The sequence below is a fragment of the Telmatherina bonti genome (assembly GCF_933228915.1).
Source record: "Telmatherina bonti genome assembly, chromosome: 15".
Lineage (NCBI taxonomy): Eukaryota > Metazoa > Chordata > Actinopteri > Atheriniformes > Telmatherinidae > Telmatherina > Telmatherina bonti.
Window position 1 is genome coordinate 3,738,629 of NC_136613.1, and position 25,332 is coordinate 3,763,960.

Sequence of the window (25,332 nt, forward strand, 5' to 3'; positions counted from 1 at the left end):
CAGCCTTGTTTTAGCCATTTGGCCAAAATAAAATATATAACCTACGTCATAGCTAATAAGAGCTTGTTCAGGCTAATGTAGTAAAAACTTAACCAACTTAAGGCTAAAGTTTGGTTGTTCAGGCTAATATGACAGCTTTTTTGGGACAACCAAAGGGTAATGTAATGTTGCCTTGCTCGGACTAAAGTAGCCTCCTGACTAACATTACTTTCTTTAGGCTAGGATCAGGCTCATTTAGCTTGTTTAGGCTGATATTATGGCTAAAGCTACCTTGCACAGCATAATGTAACAGCTAATGTCACTTGTTCAAGCTAAAATAAAGACAAATATTACCTTATTTAAGCTAACTGAATGGTAATGTTAGTTGGTTCAGGCTGAAGTAGTAACTAAAGCTACGTTGTTTTGACTAAAGTGGCAGATAATATTTCTTGTTCAGAATAATGTAGCAGGTGAAGCTACATTATTCAAGCTAATGTAGAAGCTTCTTTTGATCTTGTTCAGTGTAATGTAGCATCTAATTCAACCTTTTTAAAGCTAATGTAGCAGCTAAAGTCACTTTGATCAGGCTAATATAGCACTTTATGCCTTCTTGTCTAATGCAATGTAACAGGTAATGCTACCTTGCTCAGGCTAATGTTACAACTGTTAGCCTGGTCAGGTTAATGTAGCACAAAATGTGCCCTTTAGTCTCGCTCAGGCTAATTTGGTGGCTGATATGATCCTGTTCAGACTGTTGTAGCATCTAAAATGATCCTGTTAAAGCTAACCAAATGCTAATGTTAGCTTGTTTAGACGCTCAGTTTACACTGGAGATGTTTTGGCTGTAGCTAGATTCAAAGGAGGTGAACATTTTGCCAATGTTGCTAAAGGACTTAGTGCATCACACATTTTCATATTAAATTTAGCATTAAGTGTCTTGAATGAAGTCGTCGTTCTGTGTCCTGATTTGCTCTCCTGGACTCTGCTGCTGTTTCTTCCACATAGCTGCGTACAATCCTCCCTGCAGCATCAGCTCTTCATGTCTAAACACAAAACAACATGATAAAATCACAACCTTTACCTTGACTAAAATTTCTGTTAAGTAAAAAGATTAAACAAAAATACAGAACAACAAACAGGAAGCTACTTGTAGTCTCTTACAACACCAGGGCTGCTTTAAGGACCGAGTTAAGCTGTAAAAATAAAAATGCAAACTTTAGCCAACTTTACTATGAATAAATAAAACCAAAAGTGTGTTAGTGTCTGGACTGCCAGACAGAAGGAGACAGAAAGGGTCAGAAATAGAGGCTGAGAGGGCAAGAGACAGAACAGGTTGGCGCAAAACGAGACAGATGGAGGCCAACAGAAAGGGAAAGAAGGATGAAATGGAAACGGTAAAGGGAGGGAAATAAATGCAGGGCTAAGAGGTGAAGTGCAAAGAAGTGATGTCGAAAAAGCTTTAAATTATGGCTGACCATTTTAGGTCTATAAATACTTTATAGTATGGCTGCCTAATTTGAAAGCACATTTTCTTGCTAATTTGGATCATTGAAGCACCTGCAAACTCAGTCTTTTACAGCTTTGGATCCAGTTAATATTTCTGCAGATATGAAATATCCATTTTAAAGTAAATAAAAATAAACAATGATTTAGGTGTTTGACAGATGCTTTAGGGTTTTCACAGACTTAAATAAAAAAGAATAAATGTTTTTTATTACTTTTTCATTTGTTGATCAGCTAGCAGAGGAGTGAGGATAAAATAATGGAAACCTTGTTAAAGGTGGGACATGATATTCTAGTAAGCTGCTAATCAAACACTTCCTCCTGTAGTGTTGGGAAGTGTTTGAGCAATGTTTGGGGGTTCAACAGCACCTTTCTCAATCCCCGCTTTACGGCTTTGTTGGTAGCAGCTGCTGGTGGTGTGTGATACACCTTAAAGCTACCATATAAACACAAATGTAGACACAAATTACACTCAATGACCCTGGAAGTATTACTGTGCACATCCATATCCAGCAAGTGTACATGGAAATGAAGCAGGTAAGAAATATCTGCTTTCTGGAATTATCAGATTATTAACATGATCATGTAGATAAATAATCTAATTAAGTTCTATCAGAGACTTTGACCATCAAAATCATATATCCGGGAGTAATCAGATTACTGTAATAATCAGATTTTACATATCTACATGCACTTCTGAAATGCAGTATAAAATATCTCAATTTTCAGTCTATTAATAAGTTGCTTTTATAGTACATATGTAGTAATTTTCAAAACATCTGGTCTTTGATAAACATGGTGGCGCTAGCAGTATTAGCATTAGCTGCTAATGGGAAAGCTAATAAGCTTTCCTTAGTTTCCTCTGACTTCCCACGGCTGCCCGTCATCGTGGTTTTCTCGAGTTCCACTCGCATTGTGACTCATCGCTTCAGTTGTTTAACCGAAGAAGGTAAAAAGATGGAAACAATGCAGTTTTTTTGCACATGGGCAAATGTAAAAGCTTGATATAATCCAGATATTCAGGTCCACATGCACAAAACATCGGAGGATTGAGGAGAAATCTGTGTTAATCTGAATTCTCAAATTAAGATAGTGGCAGTCATCTGAAAAAGTACTTAACATTTTGTTTCTATGTGACCACTTGGATTATCTGATAACTTCAGAAATCAGGGAATGAGCTTTGGTGTGGATGAAATGGCAGATATATGATTATGACAAATCAGAAGATAGAGTTTTCCTCAACACTTCACGTATGTAGTACGTAGTTTAGTCCAGGGTACATGCGGGTATATGGAGTATACCCACATCTTTATCTGTCAGCATTAAGTATAACCACTTCTAAACCCCTGTGATGCTGCTTTTACAATTAAAAACATCTCTGCACAATACCTGCATCAACCAGCAGCTCTGCTAAGGTTAGCTACACTGGTGCAGTTAGCCATCGGCAGAGTTAACTTCAGCCTGAACATAGACATAAAACTGATATATGTATATAAGTCTATGAGCCTGTCTCTCACCAGTCTGTGTCCCAGTACTGGTTTAGTCATATCATAACCCTTCCTCCCTGAAACCGAAGAGCAGAAACTACGTGACAATGAGCAGATCTACTGATAGTAGTCCTACATGTCACTTTTTCTGAAAGTGTTTTTCGGGGATACTTATTTTCTGTTTTAAAAAAAAAAAAAGGGTGAAAAATTGAGATTGTACCCACTTCTTTAGTGACCACAACACAACCGCGTAGATCTGCTTCACTGCTTTCTTTTAAATCTGCACATGTGAGAAAAATATTAGTTTTTCTTCCATCATTCTACATCCTCTGTTAAAATGGTGGAAGCGCTGTTGCCACAACATGAGCAGAACGCAGAAGAAGAACGTGCAGTGGCGCGAAGTCGGCGTGTGAATGATGTTAGCTTCCTTAGCTAACCCTAAGACGATGCCGCTATGTTCCAGTACTACATGTTTTGAAGTTTACACAAAGTTACGTCGCAACGTATTTGAAAAGAAATCTAATAATAGACTGGAAATGACCGGGTTTATATTCATCCCTTTTGATTAGAGCATGATGTGCCACTTATCTGATTTTTAAGCTCATATAATTTACAGTAGTCTTGAGCAAAAACTCCTCGTTTTACCAGAATTAACCAAGAAACCAGTCGATTTAAACCAAAGACAGGCAGCAGGTACATTTATTCCAGACCAGGAGGTATCAGATATGTATCAGATGAATGGAATGAATGAATGAATTGAATTTCCCTTGGGGGATTAATAAAGTATTTTTCATTTAATTTCATTTAATTTCATAAAGATTAAAAAACAGAATTAGCTGCAGGATTCATGTCAAAACTCCACCTACATCCTTTATATTTGTCTTATTAGCCCAGGTGTGGGATCAGTGCTAAGGTGATGTGTGTAACCTTAATGTCCACAGTGTTTGTAGGATAAATTTAACAGCCCGAGGACAAGATGAGCGCTCTTCCTGTTCAACCACACCGGAGGTTAAACGGGTCGGCTGATGTTTACATCACAGGGTCAATCAAAAGATGGATGGTTTTGTTTCGGTGTTCAGCGAACACGCCTGCAGGGCCGAACAGAAACGACTGTGTGATCGAATCAACTCTCAGGTGAGCTCTTATCAATACCTCAGTGTTGTCCTCTTTACCGAGGTTGTGTGGAAAAGGAAGTCTTCAGACCCAGCTCCTATATCAAAGGCTTGTATGCATCAGTGTGTGTGTGTGTGTGTGCACGTGTGTGTGCATGCCTCTGGCTGCTAGAAAAGATACCAGGAGGTTTAAAAGCAAGACAAAACACACTCTTGGGTTTTGATCAACAGATAACAAATTTGCAGGCACTTAGGACACACATGGTCATTGAGGTGTAACACGCTCACACATCTTGAGATGCAGCACTTCCTGCCATCAGCCTTACCTTCCTCGCTCTGCAACCTGCCCTCTGTCAAGCACCAGGATCTGGTCTGCCACCACGATGGTGGACAACCTGCAACGTCGGATGAACATGCATCTTTTTTAGTCTCCTTACGTCAGTTTAATAATGGTGGAGGGTATTTAGTATCATTAGCAGCTTTCATATGTTCACATCTCACAGTGTCTCAGCAGGATTATTGTTTATCATTAAAGGGACATTATGTAAGATTTGCTGTTGACTGCTTTTCTACATGCATTATCACTGGTGTATCACGACCTCCGATAATAATCGGACACAGTCTTGGAAGTGAAGATTTGTTTATACATACGATGGGTAAGCCACTGTCTGACAGTCAGCCATCTTGAAACTATGGATGCTAGTAAGGGACAAATAGCACTAACACAGAATAAGAATGCGGTTTCTTGCAAGCCAGCATTAGAGCCTCCATGACATCACCTGTAGGTTTCAAAGAGCTGAACTGAAGCTCGATGGGCACCTCCCATGTCGCCATCTTGGAAGCGTCACCCGTGTCTTTGCTCCCGAAATATACAAAAATGTGCAAAGATTTGAAGCTGAGCGGGTTCTCTGAGCCGCCTGTAGCAAAGAGCTAAGACCGTTAACTTGAAGCTAACGGGAGCAAACCAGCTACCACAGGCTAAAGCTAAAGTTCACTTTCAGCTAGCTAACAACCACAGTTGTGCTACGCTTTGCCTTCTTGCTGCTGGGTATCAGGTACCTGTCAATCAAAAGGGTATGAATTTCCAGATGAAATAACATCTACACAGATGAGTTATAAACCCTCCCACCCTGCTTTCTGCAGCTTTCAGTGTCGTAGTAAACAGCAGCTTTTTGTCCCAGTAAATGCAGCGTGTAAAGCCTTCCACCTGCTTTTAGTTTGACTTTACCACCACTATGAAAGCTATCGAAACCAGGTGAAGATACCTTTCCACCAGAGGAGAAGATCCGGATGTAACCGGGCTAATGATGCCACACAGTTTGCAATATTTATGAAATCACAAACTTCTTCACCTGAGTGAAAACTAATGATAATGTGTTTTTATTTCATCTGTGTTGATGATGCTTTTTGACCCACAGTGGCTACCGTTGTTGCTGCAGGCATTCGAAGAGGTGAGGAGATAGAATACTACTAATAATGACAATACGTTTTATTTCTGGGCATGCATTTTTGGTTTGATACACAATGCCAATGTAAAATGGGAGAAATTCTTACAGATTGTCCCTAGACCAGTTCAGCCTGTCAACAAACTCAGGGTGATTTCAGGGTAAAAAGAAAACAACACAGTAAATACTCCCCTCCCTGAGCCGTCACCTTATCGTGGTGGAGGGGTTTGTGCGTCCCGAAGATCCTAGCAGCTATGTTGTTGGGGGCTTTATGCCCCTGGTAGGGTCACCCATGGCAAACAGGTGTCTAGGGGAGGGACCAGACCAAGCACGGCTCGTCGGCTCATCAACTCCTATGATAAACACAAGCAGAAATGTTCCCTTGCCCGGACGCGGGTTACCGGGACCCCCCTCTGGAGCCAGGCCTGGAGGTGGGGTACGAGAGCGAGTGTCTGGTGGCCGGGCCTTCGCCCATGGGGCCCGGTCAGGCTCAGCCTGAAAGGGTTACATGGGCCCCACCTCCTGTGGGCTCACCATCTGTGGGAGGAGCCGTAGGGGTCGGGTGCAATGTAAGCTGGGCAGCAGCAAGGGGCGGGGACCCTGGTGGTCCGATCCCCGGCTGCAGAAGCTGGCTCTAGGGACTGTAGCTGGCTCTGGAGTTGCTCATGGTGAGAGGTGCTGAGCAGGTGTGGGCATTCTCATCAGCCCCCAGCTTGGTGCCTGCACGTTGGGGTTTACCCCGGTGGATGAAAGGGTAGTTTCCCTCCGCCTCCGGGTGGGGGGACGGGTCCTGACTGTTGTCTGTGCTTATGCACCGAACAGCAGTTCAGAGTACCCACCCTTTCTGGAGTCCTTGGAGGGAGTGCTGGAGGGTGCTCCTTCTGGGGACTCCATTGTTCTGCTGGGGGACTTCAATGCTCACGTGGGCAATGAGAGTGAGACCTGGAGGGGAGTGATTAGGAGGCATGGTCCCCCCCCTCTGAACCCAAATGGTGTTTTGTTATTGGACTTCTGTGCTCGTCATGGATTGTCCATAACGAACACCATGTTCCAACATGGATGGATGAGATCCGCCCGGATCGGTGCAGCGTCTGCAGTAATGCGGACTCTGCGCCGGTCTGTCGTGGTGAAGAAGGAGCTGAGCCAGAAGGCGAAGCTCTCGATTTACCAGTCGATCTACGTTCCTACCCTCACCTATGGTCATGAGCTGTGGGTCGTGACCGAAAGAAGGAGATCTCGTATACAGGCGGCTGAAATGAGTTTCCTCCGCAGGGTGGCCGGGCTCTCCCTTAGAGATAGGGTGAGGAGCTCGGTCATCCGGGAGGAGATCAGAGTAGAGCCGCTGCTCCTCCGCATCGAGAGGAACCAGTTGAGGTGGCTCCGGCATCTGGTCAGGATGCCTCCTGGACCTCCCTGGTGAGGTGTTCCAGGCACGTCCCTCTGGGAGGAGACCCCGGGGAAGACCCAGGACACGCTGGAGGGATTACATCTCTCGGCTGGCCTGGGAACGCCTCGGGATCCCCCCGCAGAGTTTGCAAATGTGGCTGGGGAGAGGGAAGTCTGGGCTTCCCTGCTTAGGCTGCTGCCCCCGCGACCCGACCCCGGATAAGCGGCAGAAGATGAAGATGAAGAAGATGAAGATGAAGTAAATACTGCTGAACACGTCTCGTGGTAGTAAGACATATCAAAAGTGTACGCCGAGTTTCCCTCCTACGCCGAGTTTCCCTCCTACGCCAGGTTTCCCTCCTACGCCAGGTTTCCCCCCTACGCCAGGTTTCCCTCCTACGCCGAGTTTCCCTCCTACGCCGAGTTTCCCTCCTACGCCGAGTTTCCCTCCTACGCCAGGTTTCCCTCCTACGCCAGGTTTCCCTCCTACGCCAGGTTTCCCTCCTACGCCGAGTTTCCCTCCTACGCCAGGTTTCCCTCCTACGCCGAGTTTCCCTCCTACGCCGAGTTTCCCTCCTACGCCAGGTTTCCCTCCTACGCCAGGTTTCCCTCCTACGCCAGGTTTCCCTCCTACGCCAGGTTTCCCTCCTACGCCGAGTTTCCCTCCTACGCCGAGTTTCCCTCCTACGCAGAGTTTCCCTCCTACGCCGAGTTTCCCTCCTACACCAGGTTTCCCTCCTACGCCAGGTTTCCCTCCTACGCCGAGTTTCCCTCCTACGCCGAGTTTCCCTCCTACGCCGAGTTTCCCTCCTACGCCGAGTTTCCCTCCTACACCAGGTTTCCCTCCTACGCCAGGTTTCCCTCCTACGCCAGGTTTCCCTCCTACGCCGAGTTTCCCTCCTACGCCGAGTTTCCCTCCTACACCAGGTTTCCCTCCTACGCCAGGTTTCCCTCCTACGCCAGGTTTCCCTCCTACGCCAGGTTTCCCTCCTACGCCAGGTTTCCCTCCTACGCCGAGTTCCCCTCCTACGCCAGGTTTCCCTCCTACGCCAGGTTTCCCTCCTACGCCGAGTTTCCCTCCTACGCCGAGTTTCCCTCCTACGCCGAGTTTCCCTCCTACACCAGGTTTCCCTCCTACACCAGGTTTCCCTCCTACGCCGAGTTTCCCTCCTACGCCGAGTTTCCCTCCTACGCCGAGTTTCCCTCCTACGCCAGGTTTCCCTCCTACGCCAGGTTTCCCTCCTACGCCGAGTTTCCCTCCTACGCCGAGTTTCCCTCCTACGCCGAGTTTCCCTCCTACGCCGAGTTTCCCTCCTACACCAGGTTTCCCTCCAACGCCAGGTTTCCCTCCTACGCCGAGTTTCCCTCCTACGCCGAGTTTCCCTCCTACACCAGGTTTCCCTCCTACGCCGAGTTTCCCTCCTACGCCGAGTTTCCCTCCTACGCCGAGTTTCCCTCCTACGCCGAGTTTCCCTCCTACGCCGAGTTTCCCTCCTACGCCAGGTTTCCCTCCTACGCCGAGTTTCCCTCCTACGCCGAGTTTCCCTCCTACGCCGAGTTTCCCTCCTACGCCGAGTTTCCCTCCTACGCCGAGTTTCCCTCCTACGCCGAGTTTCCCTCCTACGCCAGGTTTCCCTCCTACGCCAGGTTTCCCTCCTACGCCGAGTTTCCCTCCTACGCCGAGTTTCCCTCCTACGCCAGGTTTCCCTCCTACGCCAGGTTTCCCTCCTACGCCAGGTTTCCCTCCTACGCAGAGTACGTGTCATGTCATTACAAAGCAAAAGCTCCTTGTTTAATCTTTCATACCGAAACTGAAAAAGCAGGTCTGACTCGGTTCTACAGGGCGGACGGTGAGTTTATGTTTTCTGAAAAGATTGAAATAATCCGACAAGGATGCAAGGTTTTCTTTCTTCATCTTTCATGACTAACATGAGCGTGAAAGTGGCGAGAAGCGGACGGAGAGGCTGGAAGTGCAAGTGGACGTTAAACATTCAGCTGTCCGATAAAAGAAAAGCAGCTGCCGTCAACAACAGAAAACACTTCTGTCATTCCTACTGCACATGTGCAGCGGACACAGCCGAGTCCTTCTGGGTTGGAGAACTCTGAATGAACTCGTCTGTAAATTATTAAAGTTAATATTTATGACCACTCTCTGATGAACCTCTGATTACAGTGGCTCAGTCATCTCGCCGCTTCTTCTCTGCTCTGGATTCTGGAGATCTTTTCACTTCCTGACGTTTACAGCTGAACGATTTCTCATGAGTCCAGAATTTCTACAGTTTGTAGGTAAATTTTGCAGAAAGAACAGGAGGAAATGATATTTTTGTACATGCTGGTGTTTGCCCCCTTTCCTCTCCAAACTGATGAATGTTACTTTCAGCTTCAGCCGAGCCACCGCGGCGCTTTAATGTCAGAGAAGGCTATCTTTGGACAGCCGCCTTCAATATTTGATAGAAAACCTCGGTCACAGGAAGAAATATCTCTCGCCAGAGACGGCGGATGTCAAGGGGCTTTTCTTCACCCATTCAGGCATTTCATTTGGAAAAAAACACTCCGGGTGTTTACATGCAGGCAGAATGTTCCATAAATGAGGTCCACATCCTGGATTTTAGGTTGGGAGGAACACAAAAACCATTTAAAGGCATTTGGCAACAGGGTGATCGTGTTTGTATCATGCATGTTGCTTGCTCACCTCCAGGAAACCAACTAACCAGGAAACATCAAGTCCATCAACAAGACAGGAAACATTACTGGATGTTTCTCAGAAGCATCATTATTTAGACGTTAAATTCAACATTCCCACCTGAGTTTTACTCATTTATCCCATAAAACTTCAAGAAATTTGTGTTAACCTCGGTTCGCCTGGTTCTTTTCATAAAAACAAGCCTGTAAAAGCAGAATGTTTTTTCTCAAGTCAGCCTGCAGACATGACGTTTCCATGCAGATGTGAGGTTTCCATGCAGACGTGATGTTGCTATGGAGACGTGACGTATCCATGTAGACGTGACGTTTCTAAGGAGACGTGACGTTTCCATGCAGATGTGATGTTTCCATGGAGACGTGATGTTTCCATGGAGACGTGATGTTTCTATGGAGGCGTGACGTTTCCATGGAGACGTGACGTTTCCATACAGACGTGACGTTTCCATGGAGACACAATGTTTCCATGCAGACGTGATGTTTGAGGTGAAGCAGTACAAAAAGCAACTAGGATAACAGCATACGTAACTGACAGAACTTTGTAGAAACAACACAGAGACGGATCTGCAACGTGGGATGATTATGTTGCAGCACGTTTCCGTAGCAACAGCCAACATCAGCTTCATTACGCTTGTTACAGTAGTTTATTCCTGGTCAGGGAGAAGTCTGACGCCAACAGTATTTTTGTAAATATGCACACATAGTTTAGTAAGGTGAATCAGTTTTATTACACTGCTGCTAGCATCACCATAGCAACGTGTTAATCACCTGGTTCAGATCAGCTGCCTTTGACAGTTGAATGAGAGAAGCGCGCTGTAGCTTGACAACGGCTGTTTAGCAATAAAACTACATCAAGCCAACATAAAATAGCTCCTGTACTTTAGAAAAAGTCATGAAATAAAAAGAAAAAAAAGAAAATAGAAAAAAGGATCCAGAGGGAGGAATGAACAGTTGTTTTAATGAAAAGAGTTTCTGCAGACCTGCAGGTTTCTGGGACTTTGTTCCACATGTAAGCAGCATAAAAACTGAACGCTGCCTCCAGGTTCAGTTCTGGATCATAAAGTAGATCTGATCCCAATCAGGGTTCTGGTTGGCTCAAAAGAAACCAGAAGATCCTGAATGGATTTTGGTCCGAAACCATTCAGTGTTTGATAAACTAACAGAAGATTTAGCATCCAGTCTGAAGATCTGAAGACTGGATTTCTCTGATCAGTTTCCTGGTTTTAGTGAGGACTGGATCAGCAGCGTTCTGGACCAACTGCAGCTGTCTGATGGACTGTAGGGAGACCTGAAAGGACTAGAAGACAGTAGTCTAGTTAAAGATAAATGCAGAAACCTGTTAAGGATTAGACCGATCCGGTTTGGGACCGGTTTGTAGGGACGGATCTGGTTCAGGCCAGTTTGTTGGGGTCAATCCAGTTCGGGACAGGTGTATATTTCTCATCAATATTAAACTCTAACGCAGTGAAAGCGAAACATTGCACAGCAACGTGTCCCTGGTTCAATGGAAACGAGGTTTGACTCCTTAAATCAGATGGGTTTTGTGTTTGTTGGGAGAGCCGTCTGGGCGTTGAGTCGTAACAGGAAGCCATCCGTTTCCAGTCAGGCGTTCAGGTTCCAGGATGCTGCGAATTAATCAGCAAGTCCTTTCAAAAGCCAAAGAAACAAATCTCCATCTCATACGATGAGAGGAAGCATTAAAGCCGAGACCATGACTCGTCCTTTTGGACCGCGTGTTTTAATCTAATTAAAGGCCAGACTGGTCCTGATCTGAGGCCCAGACTCCATCTGTTGCTGCTGACGCTAAGAAGCTGCAGCATCATCGGATGAAAGAACAATGTAAAGCTGGACCCGCATAGAAACCGTTCTGCTCACAGACGGTTCGGAACCACTTCCAGAACCATCAACATCATCACCAGCTGATAGAACCACGTAAACAAGGGTTGCCATGGCAACCAGCTCTACAATCCATTCACGTCTGACGTCACTTCAGACTTTACCGACCCTGTTGACCTGGTCCAGAGGTGCAGAGTCCAGTTCTCAGTTCACACTGAAAACCTGGACTGAGGTCGGACCAGTTTGGATTCCAGACCTTTGATGGAAAAAATGGAAGAAAGAAGTCCAAAAACCTGGTTCTGATAGTACGGAGTTAGATCAAGGTTCTGATGGTACGGGGTCGGATCGGGGTTCTGTGACGGTACGGGTTGGATCGGGGTTCTGTGGCGGTACGGGTCGGATCGGGGTTCTGTGACGGTACGGGTCGGATCGGGGTTCTGTGACGGTACGGGGTCGGATCGGCTTGGCCGAGGAAGAAGAGGGTTAGGGTTAGACTTTGAAACAACCTCGACCCGGTACTCAGACGATCCATTGGGAGCAGGAATGGGAATGTTTCGGACTGCGAACGGGTTTCCTGGACCACCTGTAACTGGACCGGTTCGCGGATCTAAAACTGGATGGATTCTCATGAACGAAGTGAAGCCGCTGAAACAAAAGAACGAAGGTTCATGTTTCTGTTTTCCATTTAAACAATCCAAACAAAAAGCTTTAACTTCTGTCCTGTGAGATGAAACCTGCAAACCGATTATAGAAGAATCCCTGCAGGTTCTGCAGAACCAGCAAACGGAGCGGTGCAGGCTTCTCTCATCTCACATTTTCTGTCTGAAACATTATAAAGCTCTTTGAAGGCAAACTTATGGACCTCATAGTAATTTTACTGCCTTAATTTAGCATACATGACAAGTGTTTTAGAGCCGTGGCCACCTGGCTCAGCGGACCAGGTATTAAACCTGCGTCATAAGAACAGAGAAATAAACGTTTATCGCCAGGTTTACAGCAGTTCATCCTGAGGGGAGCCGAGCATCTGAGCTGAATGTGGAAACAATCAGTGAGGCCTGCTGTGAGATGTTCACACCGCTTCGTTTCTCCTTTTACGAGTCCAGATTCCTCCAACACATTTGATTAATTCACCTCACGCTACGACATGATGCTTTATAATTCCATCAGAGGGATTTTCGTGGGTTACGCACATTAATATTTAAGAGCCTGCGTGGTGTTTTAGGGAGACCTTTCGGTATGTTCGAACAAACCAAAGTGGATTTAATTTAACTGGAGTTGGATCAAATATAAGTTGCTGTTCAACAGTCTGCTTTCACTCGACACAAATGTGGCTGACAGGTATTTACACCTCCCATGATCTGAGGGATCAGTCACTGATCTGATGCACAGAGGGAACTAATTAAATAATGGAACCAACTCATGTTTCGGGATCAGTCTGACTGATGAATAACCTGACATGTTGTCGATCACCATCATGCATCACCTCATATCCTCCAATCAGCTTTCCATTTAATCTCAGCATCCCTTTGTCCCGCCTGTAATCGCGTCTCATTGCTGCTGCTGCTGCCAACCACCCAACAGAAATCCAACAAGTTCAGGAAGTTGAACATGATGGTGGTCTGGAAGGTTGAACGGGGACCAAACTACTGGTTGGTGAAACCAATGTCCAGATAAAGTCATTCTACCGGTCTGACACAGAATCTGTGCTGAAGACAGAACATCATCTCAAAGCCGAACGAGTACGAACATGAAGCAATCGAATCCTTTTGGACTAAATAGAAAACAATGTGCTCAACAGGGGAAAACTTGAGCATTGACTCCATGTGTTTACAGAGGTAACGGAGGTGACATAAATGGTAACACGGAGGTAAACATAAATGGTAACACGGAGGTAAACATAAATGGTAACACGGAGGTAAACATGGATGGTAACACAGAGGTAACATGGATGGTAACACAGAGGTAACATGGATGGTAACACGGAGGTAAACATGGTTGGTAACACAGAGGTAACATGGATGGTAACACAGAGGTAACATGGATGGTAACACGGAGGTAAACATGGATGGTAACACGGAGGTAACATGGATGGTAACACGGGGGTAAACATGGATGGTAACACGGAGGTAAACATGGATGGTAACACGGAAGTAAACATGGATGGTAACACGGAGGTAACACGCAATTAACATGGATGGTAACATGGAGATCACAGGTATCACGGAGGTAACATGGATGGTAACACAGAGGTAACATGGATGGTAACACAGAGGTAAGATGGATGGTAACACAGAGGTAATATGGATGGTAACATGGAGGTAACATGGATGGTAACACGGAGATCACAAGTAACACGGAAGTAACATGGATGGTAACACAGAGGTAACATGGATGGTAACACGGAGGTAACATAGATGGTAACACGGAGGTAACATGGATGGTAACACAGAGGTAAGGTGGATGGTAACACGGAGGTAACATGGATGGTAACACGGAGGTAAACATGGATGGTAACACAGAGGTAACATGGATGGGAACACGCAGGTAACATGGATGGTAACATGGAGGGTAACACAGATCACATGTAACACGGAGGTAACATGGATGGTGACACGGAGATCACATGTAACACGGAGGTAACATGGATGGTAACACAGGAGTAACACAGAGGTAACATGGATGGTAACACGGGGGTAACGTATCATGGACGGAACATGGATGGTAACACAGAGATCACAAGTAACACAGAGGTAACATGGATGGTAACACGGAAGTAACATGGATGGTAACACGGAGATCACAAGTAACACGGGGGTAACATGTAACACGGATGTAACATGGATGGTAACACGGAGGTAACATAGATGGTTACACAGGGTTAAACATGGATGGTAACACGGAGGTAACATGGATGTTAACGCGGAGGTAACATGGATAATAACACAGAGTTAACATGGTTGGTAACACAGAGGTAACATGGATGGTAACACAGAGGTAAGACGGATGGTAACACGGATGTAACATGGATGGTAACACGGAGGTAACATGGATGGTTACACGGGGTTAAACATGGATGGTAACACGGAGGTAACATGGATGGTAACACAGAGGTAAGACGGATGGTAACACAGAGGTAACATGAATGGTAACACGGGGGTAACATGTAACACGGATGTAACATGGATGGTAACACGGAGGTAACATGGATGGTAACGGGGGTAAACATGGATGGTAACACGGAGGTAACATGGATGTTAAAGCGGAGGTAACATGGATGGTAACACAGCGGTAACATGGATGGTAACACAGAGGTAACATGGATGGTAACACAGAGGTAACATGGATGGTAACACGGAGGTAAACATGGATGGTAACACGGAGGTAAACATGGATGGTAACACGGAGGTAACATGGATGGTAACACGGTGGTAAACATAAATGGTAACATGGAGGTAACATGGATATTAACGCAGAGATAACATGGATGGTAACACGGAGGTAACATAGATGGTAACACGGAGGTAACATGGATGGTAACACGGAGGTAACATGGATGGTAACACAGAGGTAAGATGGTTGGTAACACCTGAGGTAACATGGATGGTAACATGGAGTTAAAGATGGATGATAACATGGATGGTAACACGCAGGTAACATGAATGGTAACACGGAGGTAACATGGATGGTAACAAGTAGATAACATGGATGGTAACACGGAGGTAACAAATGGTAACACAGAGGTAAGACGGATGGTAACACAGAGGTAACATGAATGGTAACACGGGGGTAACATGTAACACGGATGTAACATGGATGGTAACACGGAGGTAACATGGATGGTAACACGGGGGTAAACATGGATGGTAACACGGAGGTAACATGGATGGTAACACGGAGGTAACATGGATGGTAACACGGAGGTAACATGGATGGTAACACAGCGGTAACATGGATGGTAACACAGAGGTAACATGGATGGTAACACAGAGGTAACATGGATGGTAACACAGAGGTAACATAGATGATAACACGGAGGTAACATGGATGGTAACACAGAGGTAACATGGATGGTAACACGGAGGTAACATGGATGGTAACACGGAGGTAAACATGGATGGTAACATGGATGGTAACACGCAATTAACATGGATGGTAACATGGAGATCACAGGTATCACGGAGGTAACATGGATGGTAACACAGGAGTGATTTGTAACACGGAAGTAACATGGATGGTAACACAGAGGTAAGATGGATGGTAACACAGAGGTAACATGGATGGTAACACAGAATACATGGATGGTAACACGGAGGTAACATAGATGGTAACACGGAGGTAACATGGATGGTAACACAGAGGTAACATGGATGGTAACACAGAGGTAAGATAGATGGTAACACGGAGGTAACATGGATGTAACACAGAGGTAAGATGGATGGTAACACGGAGGTAAACATGGATGGTAACACGGAGGTAAACATGGATGGTAACACGGAGGTAACATGGATGGTAACACGGTGGTAAACATAAATGGTAACATGGAGGTAACATGGATATTAACGCAGAGGTAACATGGATGGTAACACGGAGGTAACATAGATGGTAACACGGAGGTAACATGGATGGTAACACAGAGGTAAGATGGTTGGTAACACCTGAGGTAACATGGATGGTAACATGGGGTTAAAGATGGATGATAACATGGATGGTAACACGCAGGTAACATGAATGGTAACACGGAGGTAACATGGATGGTAACAAGTAGATAACATGGATGGTAACACGGAGGTAACAAATGGTAACACAGAGGTAAGACGGATGGTAACACAGAGGTAACATGAATGGTAACACGGGGGTAACATGTAACACGGATGTAACATGGATGGTAACACGGAGGTAACATGGATGGTAACACAGAGGTAACATGGATGGTAACACAGAGGTAACATGGATGGTAACACAGAGGTAACATAGATGATAACACGGAGGTAACATGGATGGTAACACAGAGGTAACATGGATGGTAACACGGAGGTAACATGGATGGTAACACGGAGGTAAACATGGATGGTAACATGGATGGTAACACGGAGGTAACAAATGGTAACACAGAGGTAAGACGGATGGTAACACAGAGGTAACATGAATGGTAACACGGGGGTAACATGTAACACGGATGTAACATGGATGGTAACACGGAGGTAACATGGATGGTAACACAGAGGTAACATGGATGGTAACACAGAGGTAACATGGATGGTAACACAGAGGTAACATAGATGATAACACGGAGGTAACATGGATGGTAACACAGAGGTAACATGGATGGTAACACGGAGGTAACATGGATGGTAACACGGAGGTAAACATGGATGGTAACATGGATGGTAACACGCAATTAACATGGATGGTAACATGGAGATCACAGGTATCACGGAGGTAACATGGATGGTAACACAGGAGTGATTTGTAACACGGAAGTAACATGGATGGTAACACAGAGGTAAGATGGATGGTAACACAGAGGTAACATGGATGGTAACACAGAATACATGGATGGTAACACGGAGGTAACATAGATGGTAACACGGAGGTAACATGGATGGTAACACAGAGGTAACATGGATGGTAACACAGAGGTAAGATAGATGGTAACACGGACGTAACATGGATGTAACACAGAGGTAAGATGGATGGTAACACGGAGGTAAACATGGATGGTAACACGGAGGTAAACATGGATGGTAACACGGTGGTAAACATAAATGGTAACATGGAGGTAACATGGATATTAACGCAGAGGTAACATGGATGGTAACACGGAGGTAACATAGATGGTAACACGGAGGTAACATGGATGGTAACACAGAGGTAAGATGGTTGGTAACACCTGAGGTAACATGGATGGTAACATGGAGTTAAAGATGGATGATAACATGGATGGTAACACGCAGGTAACATGAATGGTAACACGGAGGTAACATGGATGGTAACAAGTAGATAACATGGATGGTAACACGGAGGTAACAAATGGTAATACAGAGGTAAGACGGATGGTAACACAGAGGTAACATGAATGGTAACACGGGGGTAACATGTAACACGGATGTAACATGGATGGTAACACGGAGGTAACATGGATGGTAACACGGGGGTAAACATGGATGGTAACACGGAGGTAACATGGATGTTAAAGCGGAGGTAACATGGATGGTAACACAGCGGTAACATGGATGGTAACACAGCGGTAACATGGATGGTAACACAGAGGTAACATGGATGGTAACACAGAGGTAACATAGATGATAACACGGAGGTAACATGGATGGTAACACAGAGGTAAGATGGATGGTAACACAGAGGTAACATGGATGGTAACACAGAATACATGGATGGTAACACGGAGGTAACATAGATGGTAACACGGAGGTAACATGGATGGTAACACAGAGGTAACATGGATGGTAACACAGAGGTAAGATAGATGGTAACACGGACGTAACATGGATGTAACACAGAGGTAAGATGGATGGTAACACGGAGGTAAACATGGATGGTAACACGGAGGTAACATGGATGGTAACACGGAGGTAACATGGATGGTAACACGGTGGTAAACATAAATGGTAACATGGAGGTAACATGGATATTAACGCAGAGGTAACATGGATGGTAACACGGAGGTAACATAGATGGTAACACGGAGGTAACATGGATGGTAACACAGAGGTAAGATGGTTGGTAACACCTGAGGTAACATGGATGGTAACATGGAGTTAAAGATGGATGATAACATGGATGGTAACACGCAGGTAACATGAATGGTAACACGGAGGTAACATGGATGGTAACAAGTAGATAACATGGATGGTAACACGGAGGTAACAAATGGTAACACAGAGGTAAGACGGATGGTAACACAGAGGTAACATGAATGGTAACACGGGGGTAACATGTAACACGGATGTAACATGGATGGTAACACGGAGGTAACATGGATGGTAACACGGGGGTAAACATGGATGGTAACACGGAGGTAACATGGATGTTAAAGCGGAGGTAACATGGATGGTAACACAGCGGTAACATGGATGGTAACACAGAGGTAACATGGATGGTAACACAGAGGTAACATGGATGGTAACACAGAGGTAACATAGATGATAACACGGAGGTAACATGGATGGTAACACAGAGGTAACATGGATGGTAACACGGAGGTAACATGGATGGTAACACGGAGGTAAACATGGATGGTAACATGGATGGTAACACGCAATTAACATGGATGGTAACATGGAGATCACAGGTATCACGGAGGTAACATGGATGGTAACACAGGAGTGATTTGTAACACGGAAGTAACATGGATGGTAACACAGAGGTAAGATGGATGGTAACACAGAGGTAACATGGATGGTAACACAGAATACATGGATGGTAACACGGAGGTAACATAGATGGTAACACGGAGGTAACATGGATGGTAACACAGAGGTAACATGGACGGTAACACGGGGGTAAACATGGATGGTAACACAGAGGTAAACATGGATGGTAACACGGAGGTAACATGGATGGTAACATGGAAGTAAACATGGATGGTAACATGGAGGGTAACACGGAGATCACATGTAACACAGAGGTAACATGGATGGTGACATGGAGGGAACATGGATGTAACACGGAGATCATAAGTAACACGGAGGTAACATGGATGGTAACACAGAGGTAACATGGATGGTAACACAGAGGTAACATAGATGGTAACACGGAGGTAACATGGATATAACACAGAGGTAAGATGGATGGTAACACGGAGGTAAACATGGATGGTAACACGGAGGTAAACATGGATGGTAACACGGAGGTAACATGGATGGTAACACAGAGATAAACATGGATGGTAAAACGGAGGTAACATGGATGTTAACGCAGAGGTAACATGGATAATAACACAGAGTTAACATGGATGGTAACACAGAGGTAACATGGATGGTAACACAGAGGTAAGACGGATGGTAACACAGGTAACATGAATGGTAACACGGGGGTAACATGTAACACGGATGTAACATGGATGGTAACACGGAGTTAACATGGATGGTTACACGGGGTTAAACATGGATGGTAACACGGAGGTAACATGGATGTTAACGCGGAGGTAACATGGATAATAACACAGAGTTAACATGGATGGTAACACGGAGGTAACATGGATGGTAACACAGAGGTAAGACGGATGGTAACACAGAGGTAAGACGGATGGTAACACAGAGGTAACATGAATGGTAACACGGGGGTCACATGTAACACGGATGTAACATGGATGGTAACACAGATGTAACATGGATGGTAAGACGGAGGTAACATGGATGGTAACACGGGGGTAACATGGATGGTAACACGGAGGTAACATGGATGTTAAAGCGGAGGTAACATGGATGGTAACATGGAGATCACAGGTATCACGGAGGTGACATGGATGGTAACACAGGAGTAACTTGTAACACGGAAGTAACATGGATGGTAACACAGAAATAAGATGGATGGTAACACAGAGGTAACATGGATGGTAACACAGAATACATGGATGGTAACACGGAGGTAACATAGATGGTAACACGGAGGTAACATGGATGGTAACACAGAGGTAAGATGGATGGTAACACGGAGGTAACATGGATGGTAAAACGCAGGTAACATGGATGGTAACATGGACGGTAACACGGAGATCACATGTAACACGGAGGTAACATGGATGGTAACACAGAGGTAAGACGGATGGTAACACAGGTAACATGAATGGTAACACGGGGGTAACATGTAACACGGATGTAACATGGATGGTAACACGGAGGTAACATGGATGGTTACACGGGGTTAAACATGGATGGTAACACGGAGGTAACATGGATGTTAACGCGGAGGTAACATGGATAATAACACAGAGTTAACATGGATGGTAACACGGAGGTAACATGGATGGTAACACAGAGGTAAGACGGATGGTAACACAGAGGTAACATGAATGGTAACACGGGGGTAACATGTAACACGGATGTGACATGGATGGTAACACGGATGTAACATGGATGGTAACACGGAGGTAACATGGATGGTAACACAGAGGTAACATGGATGGTAACACAGAGGTAACATAGATGATAACACGGAGGTAACATGGATGGTAACACAGAGGTAACATGGATGGTAACACGGAGGTAACATGGATGGTAACACGGAGGTAAACATGGATGGTAACATGGATGGTAACACGCAATTAACATGGATGGTAACATGGAGATCACAGGTATCACGGAGGTAACATGGATGGTAACACAGGAGTAACTTGTAACACGGAAGTAACATGGATGGTAACACAGAGATAAGATGGATGGTAACACAGAGGTAACATGGATGGTAACACAGAATACATGGATGGTAACACGGAGGTAACAGATGGTAACACGGAGGTAACATGGATGGTAACACAGAGGTAAGATGGATGGTAACACGGAGGTAACATGGATGGTAAAACGCAGGTAACATGGATGGTAACATGGACGGTAACACGGAGATCACATGTAACACGGATGTAACATGGATGGTAACACGGATGTAACATGGATGGTAACACGGAGGTAACATGGATGGTAACACGGGGGTAACATGGATGGTAACACGGAGGTAACATGGATGTTAAAGCGGAGGTAACATGGATGGTAACATGGAGATCACAGGTATCACGGAGGTGACATGGATGGTAAAACAGGAGTAACTTGTAACACGGAAGTAACATGGATGGTAACACAGAGATAAGATGGATGGTAACACAGAGGTAACATGGATGGTAACACAGAATACATGGATGGTAACACGGAGGTAACATAGATGGTAACACGGAGGTAACATGGATGGTAACACAGAGGTAAGATGGATGGTAACACGGAGGTAACATGGATGGTAAAACGCAGGTAACATGGATGGTAACATGGACGGTAACATGGAGATCACATGTAACACGGAGGTAACATGGATGGTAACACAGAGGTAAGACGGATGGTAACACAGGTAACATGAATGGTAACACGGGGGTAACATGTAACACGGATGTAACATGGATGGTAACACGGAGGTAACATGGATGGTTACACGGGGTTAAACATGGATGGTAACACGGAGGTAACATGGATGTTAACGCGGAGGTAACATGGAAAATAACACAGAGTTAACATGGATGGTAACACGGAGGTAACATGGATGGTAACACAGAGGTAAGACGGATGGTAACACAGAGGTAACATGAATGGTAACACGGGGGTAACATGTAACACGGATGTGACATGGATGGTAACACGGATGTAACATGGATGGTAACACGGAGGTAACATGGATGGTAACACAGAGGTAACATGGATGGTAACACAGAGGTAACATAGATGATAACACGGAGGTAACATGGATGGTAACACAGAGGTAACATGGATGGTAACACGGAGGTAACATGGATGGTAACACGGAGGTAAACATGGATGGTAACATGGATGGTAACACGCAATTAACATGGATGGTAACATGGAGATCACAGGTATCACGGAGGTAACATGGATGGTAACACAGGAGTAACTTGTAACACGGAAGTAACATGGATGGTAACACAGAGATAAGATGGATGGTAACACAGAGGTAACATGGATGGTAACACAGAATACATGGATGGTAACACGGAGGTAAAAGATGGTAACACGGAGGTAACATGGATGGTAACACAGAGGTAAGATGGATGGTAACACGGAGGTAACATGGATGGTAAAACGCAGGTAACATGGATGGTAACATGGACGGTAACACGGAGATCACATGTAACACGGAGGTAACATGGATGGTAACACAGAGGTAAGACGGATGGTAACACAGAGGTAAGACGGATGGTAACACAGAGGTAACATGAATGGTAACACGGGGGTCACATGTAACACGGATGTAACATGGATGGTAACACGGATGTAACATGGATGGTAACACGGAGGTAACATGGATGGTAACACGGGGGTAACATGGATGGTAACACGGAGGTAACATGGATGTTAAAGCGGAGGTAACATGGATGGTAACATGGAGATCACAGGTATCACGGAGGTGACATGGATGGTAACACAGGAGTAACTTGTAACACGGAAGTAACATGGATGGTAACACAGAGATAAGATGGATGGTAACACAGAGGTAACATGGATGGTAACACAGAATACATGGATGGTAACACGGAGGTAACATAGATGGTAACACGGAGGTAACATAGATGGTAACACGGAGGTAACATGGATGGTAACACGGAGGTAACATGGATGGTAAAACGCAGGTAACATGGATGGTAACATGGACGGTAACACGGAGATCACATGTAACACGGAGGTAACATGGATGGTAACACAGAGGTAAGACGGATGGTAACACAGGTAACATGAATGGTAACACGGGGGTAACATGTAACACGGATGTAACATGGATGGTAACACGGAGGTAACATGGATGGTTACACGGGGTTAAACATGGATGGTAACACGGAGGTAACATGGATGTTAACGCGGAGGTAACATGGATAATAACACAGAGTTAACATGGATGGTAACACGGAGGTAACATGGATGGTAACACAGAGGTAAGACGGATGGTAACACAGAGGTAACATGAATGGTAACACGGGGGTAACATGTAACACGGATGTGACATGGATGGTAACACGGATGTAACATGGATGGTAACACGGAGGTAACATGGATGGTAACACAGAGGTAACATGGATGGTAACACAGAGGTAACATAGATGATAACACGGAGGTAACATGGATGGTAACACAGAGGTAACATGGATGGTAACACGGAGGTAACATGGATGGTAACACGGAGGTAAACATGGATGGTAACATGGATGGTAACACGCAATTAACATGGATGGTAACATGGAGATCACAGGTATCACGGAGGTAACATGGATGGTAACACAGGAGTAACTTGTAACACGGAAGTAACATGGATGGTAACACAGAGATAAGATGGATGGTAACACAGAGGTAACATGGATGGTAACACAGAATACATGGATGGTAACACGGAGGTAACAGATGGTAACACGGAGGTAACATGGATGGTAACACAGAGGTAAGATGGATGGTAACACGGAGGTAACATGGATGGTAAAACGCAGGTAACATGGATGGTAACATGGACGGTAACACGGAGATCACATGTAACACGGAGGTAACATGGATGGTAACACAGAGGTAACATGGAGGGTAACACAGGAGTAATATGTCACACGGAGGAAACATGGATGGTAACATGGGGGTAACATGTATCACGGACGTAACATGGATGGTAACACGGAGGTAACATGGACGGTAACACGGAGGTAAACATGGATGGTAACACGGAGGTAACATGGATGGTAACACAGAGGTAAGATGGATGGTAACACAGAGGTAAACATGGATGGTAACACAGAGGCAAACATGGATGGTAAAACGGAGGTAACATGGATGGTAACACGGAGGTAACATGGATGGTAACACGGAGGAAAACATGGATGGTAACACGGAGGTAACATGGATGGTAACATGGAAGTAAACATGGATGGTAACATGGAGGGTAACACGGAGATCACATGTAACACAGAGGTAACATGGATGGTGACACGGAGGGAACATGGATGTAACATGGAGATCACAAGTAACACGGAGGTAACACAGAGGTAACATGGACGGTAACACAGAGGTAACATGGATGGTAACACGGAGGTAAACATGGATGGTAACACGGAGGTAACATGGATGGTAACACATAGATAAACATGGATGGTAAAACGGAGGTAACATGGATGGTAACACATAGATAAACATGGATGGTAACACGGAGGTAACACGGATGGTAACACGGGGGTAAACATAAATGGTAACATGGAGGTAACATGGATATTAACGCAGAGGTAACATGGATGGTAACACGGAGGTAACATAGATGGTAACACGGAGGTAACATGGATGGTAACACAGAGGTAAGATGGTTGGTAACACCTGAGGTAACATGGATGGTAACATGGAGTTAAAGATGGATGATAACATGGATGGTAACACGCAGGTAACATGAATGGTAACACGGAGGTAACATGGATGGTAACAAGTAGATAACATGGATGGTAACACGGAGGTAACAAATGGTAACACAGAGATAAACATGGATGTTAACTGAGATAAACATGGATGTTAACATGGAGGTAACATGGATGGTAACAGAGAGGTAACATGGATGGTAATACAGGGGTAACATGTAACACGGAGGTAACATGGATGGTAACAAGTAGATAACATGGATGGTAACACGGAGGTAACATAAATGGTAACACAGGGGTAAACATGGATCGTAACACAGAGGTAACATGGATGGTAACACAGAGGTAACATGGATGGTAAAATGGAGGTAACATGAACGGTAACACAGAGGTACCATGGATGGTAACACGGATGGTAAACATGGATGGTAACGAGGGGGTAAACATGGACGGTAACACGGAGGTAACATGGATGGTAACACAGAGGTAAGATGGATGGTAATGAGGGGGTAAACATGAACGGTAACACGGAGGTAACATGGATGGTAACACAGAGGTAAGCTGGATGGTAACACAGAGGTAACATGAATGGTAACACAGGTGTAACATGAAACACGGATGTAACATGGATGGTAACACAGAGGTAACATGAATGGTAACTAGGAGGTAACAGGGGTGGTAACATAGGGGTAACATGTAACACGGAGTTAACATGGATGGTAACAAGTAGATAACATTGGTGGTAACACAGAGGTAACATGGATGGTAACAAA

At 45.0% G+C, this 25,332-nt stretch overlaps 1 protein-coding gene across 1 annotated transcript in view; it reads right to left on the bottom strand.

The window, feature by feature from the left end:
- Positions 1-907: 907 nt before the first annotated feature.
- abcb6b (ATP binding cassette subfamily B member 6 (LAN blood group) b) overlaps positions 908-25,332 on the bottom strand; it is a gene marked incomplete at both ends in the record, with an annotated part of 66,603 nt that continues 42,178 nt past the window's right edge. Inside the window, 2 exons of the mRNA XM_079254287.1 lie at positions 908-1,022; positions 4,408-4,476. Coding sequence (XP_079110413.1) covers positions 908-1,022; positions 4,408-4,476 — 184 coding nt within the window. The remainder of the gene's footprint in view (positions 1,023-4,407; positions 4,477-25,332) is intronic.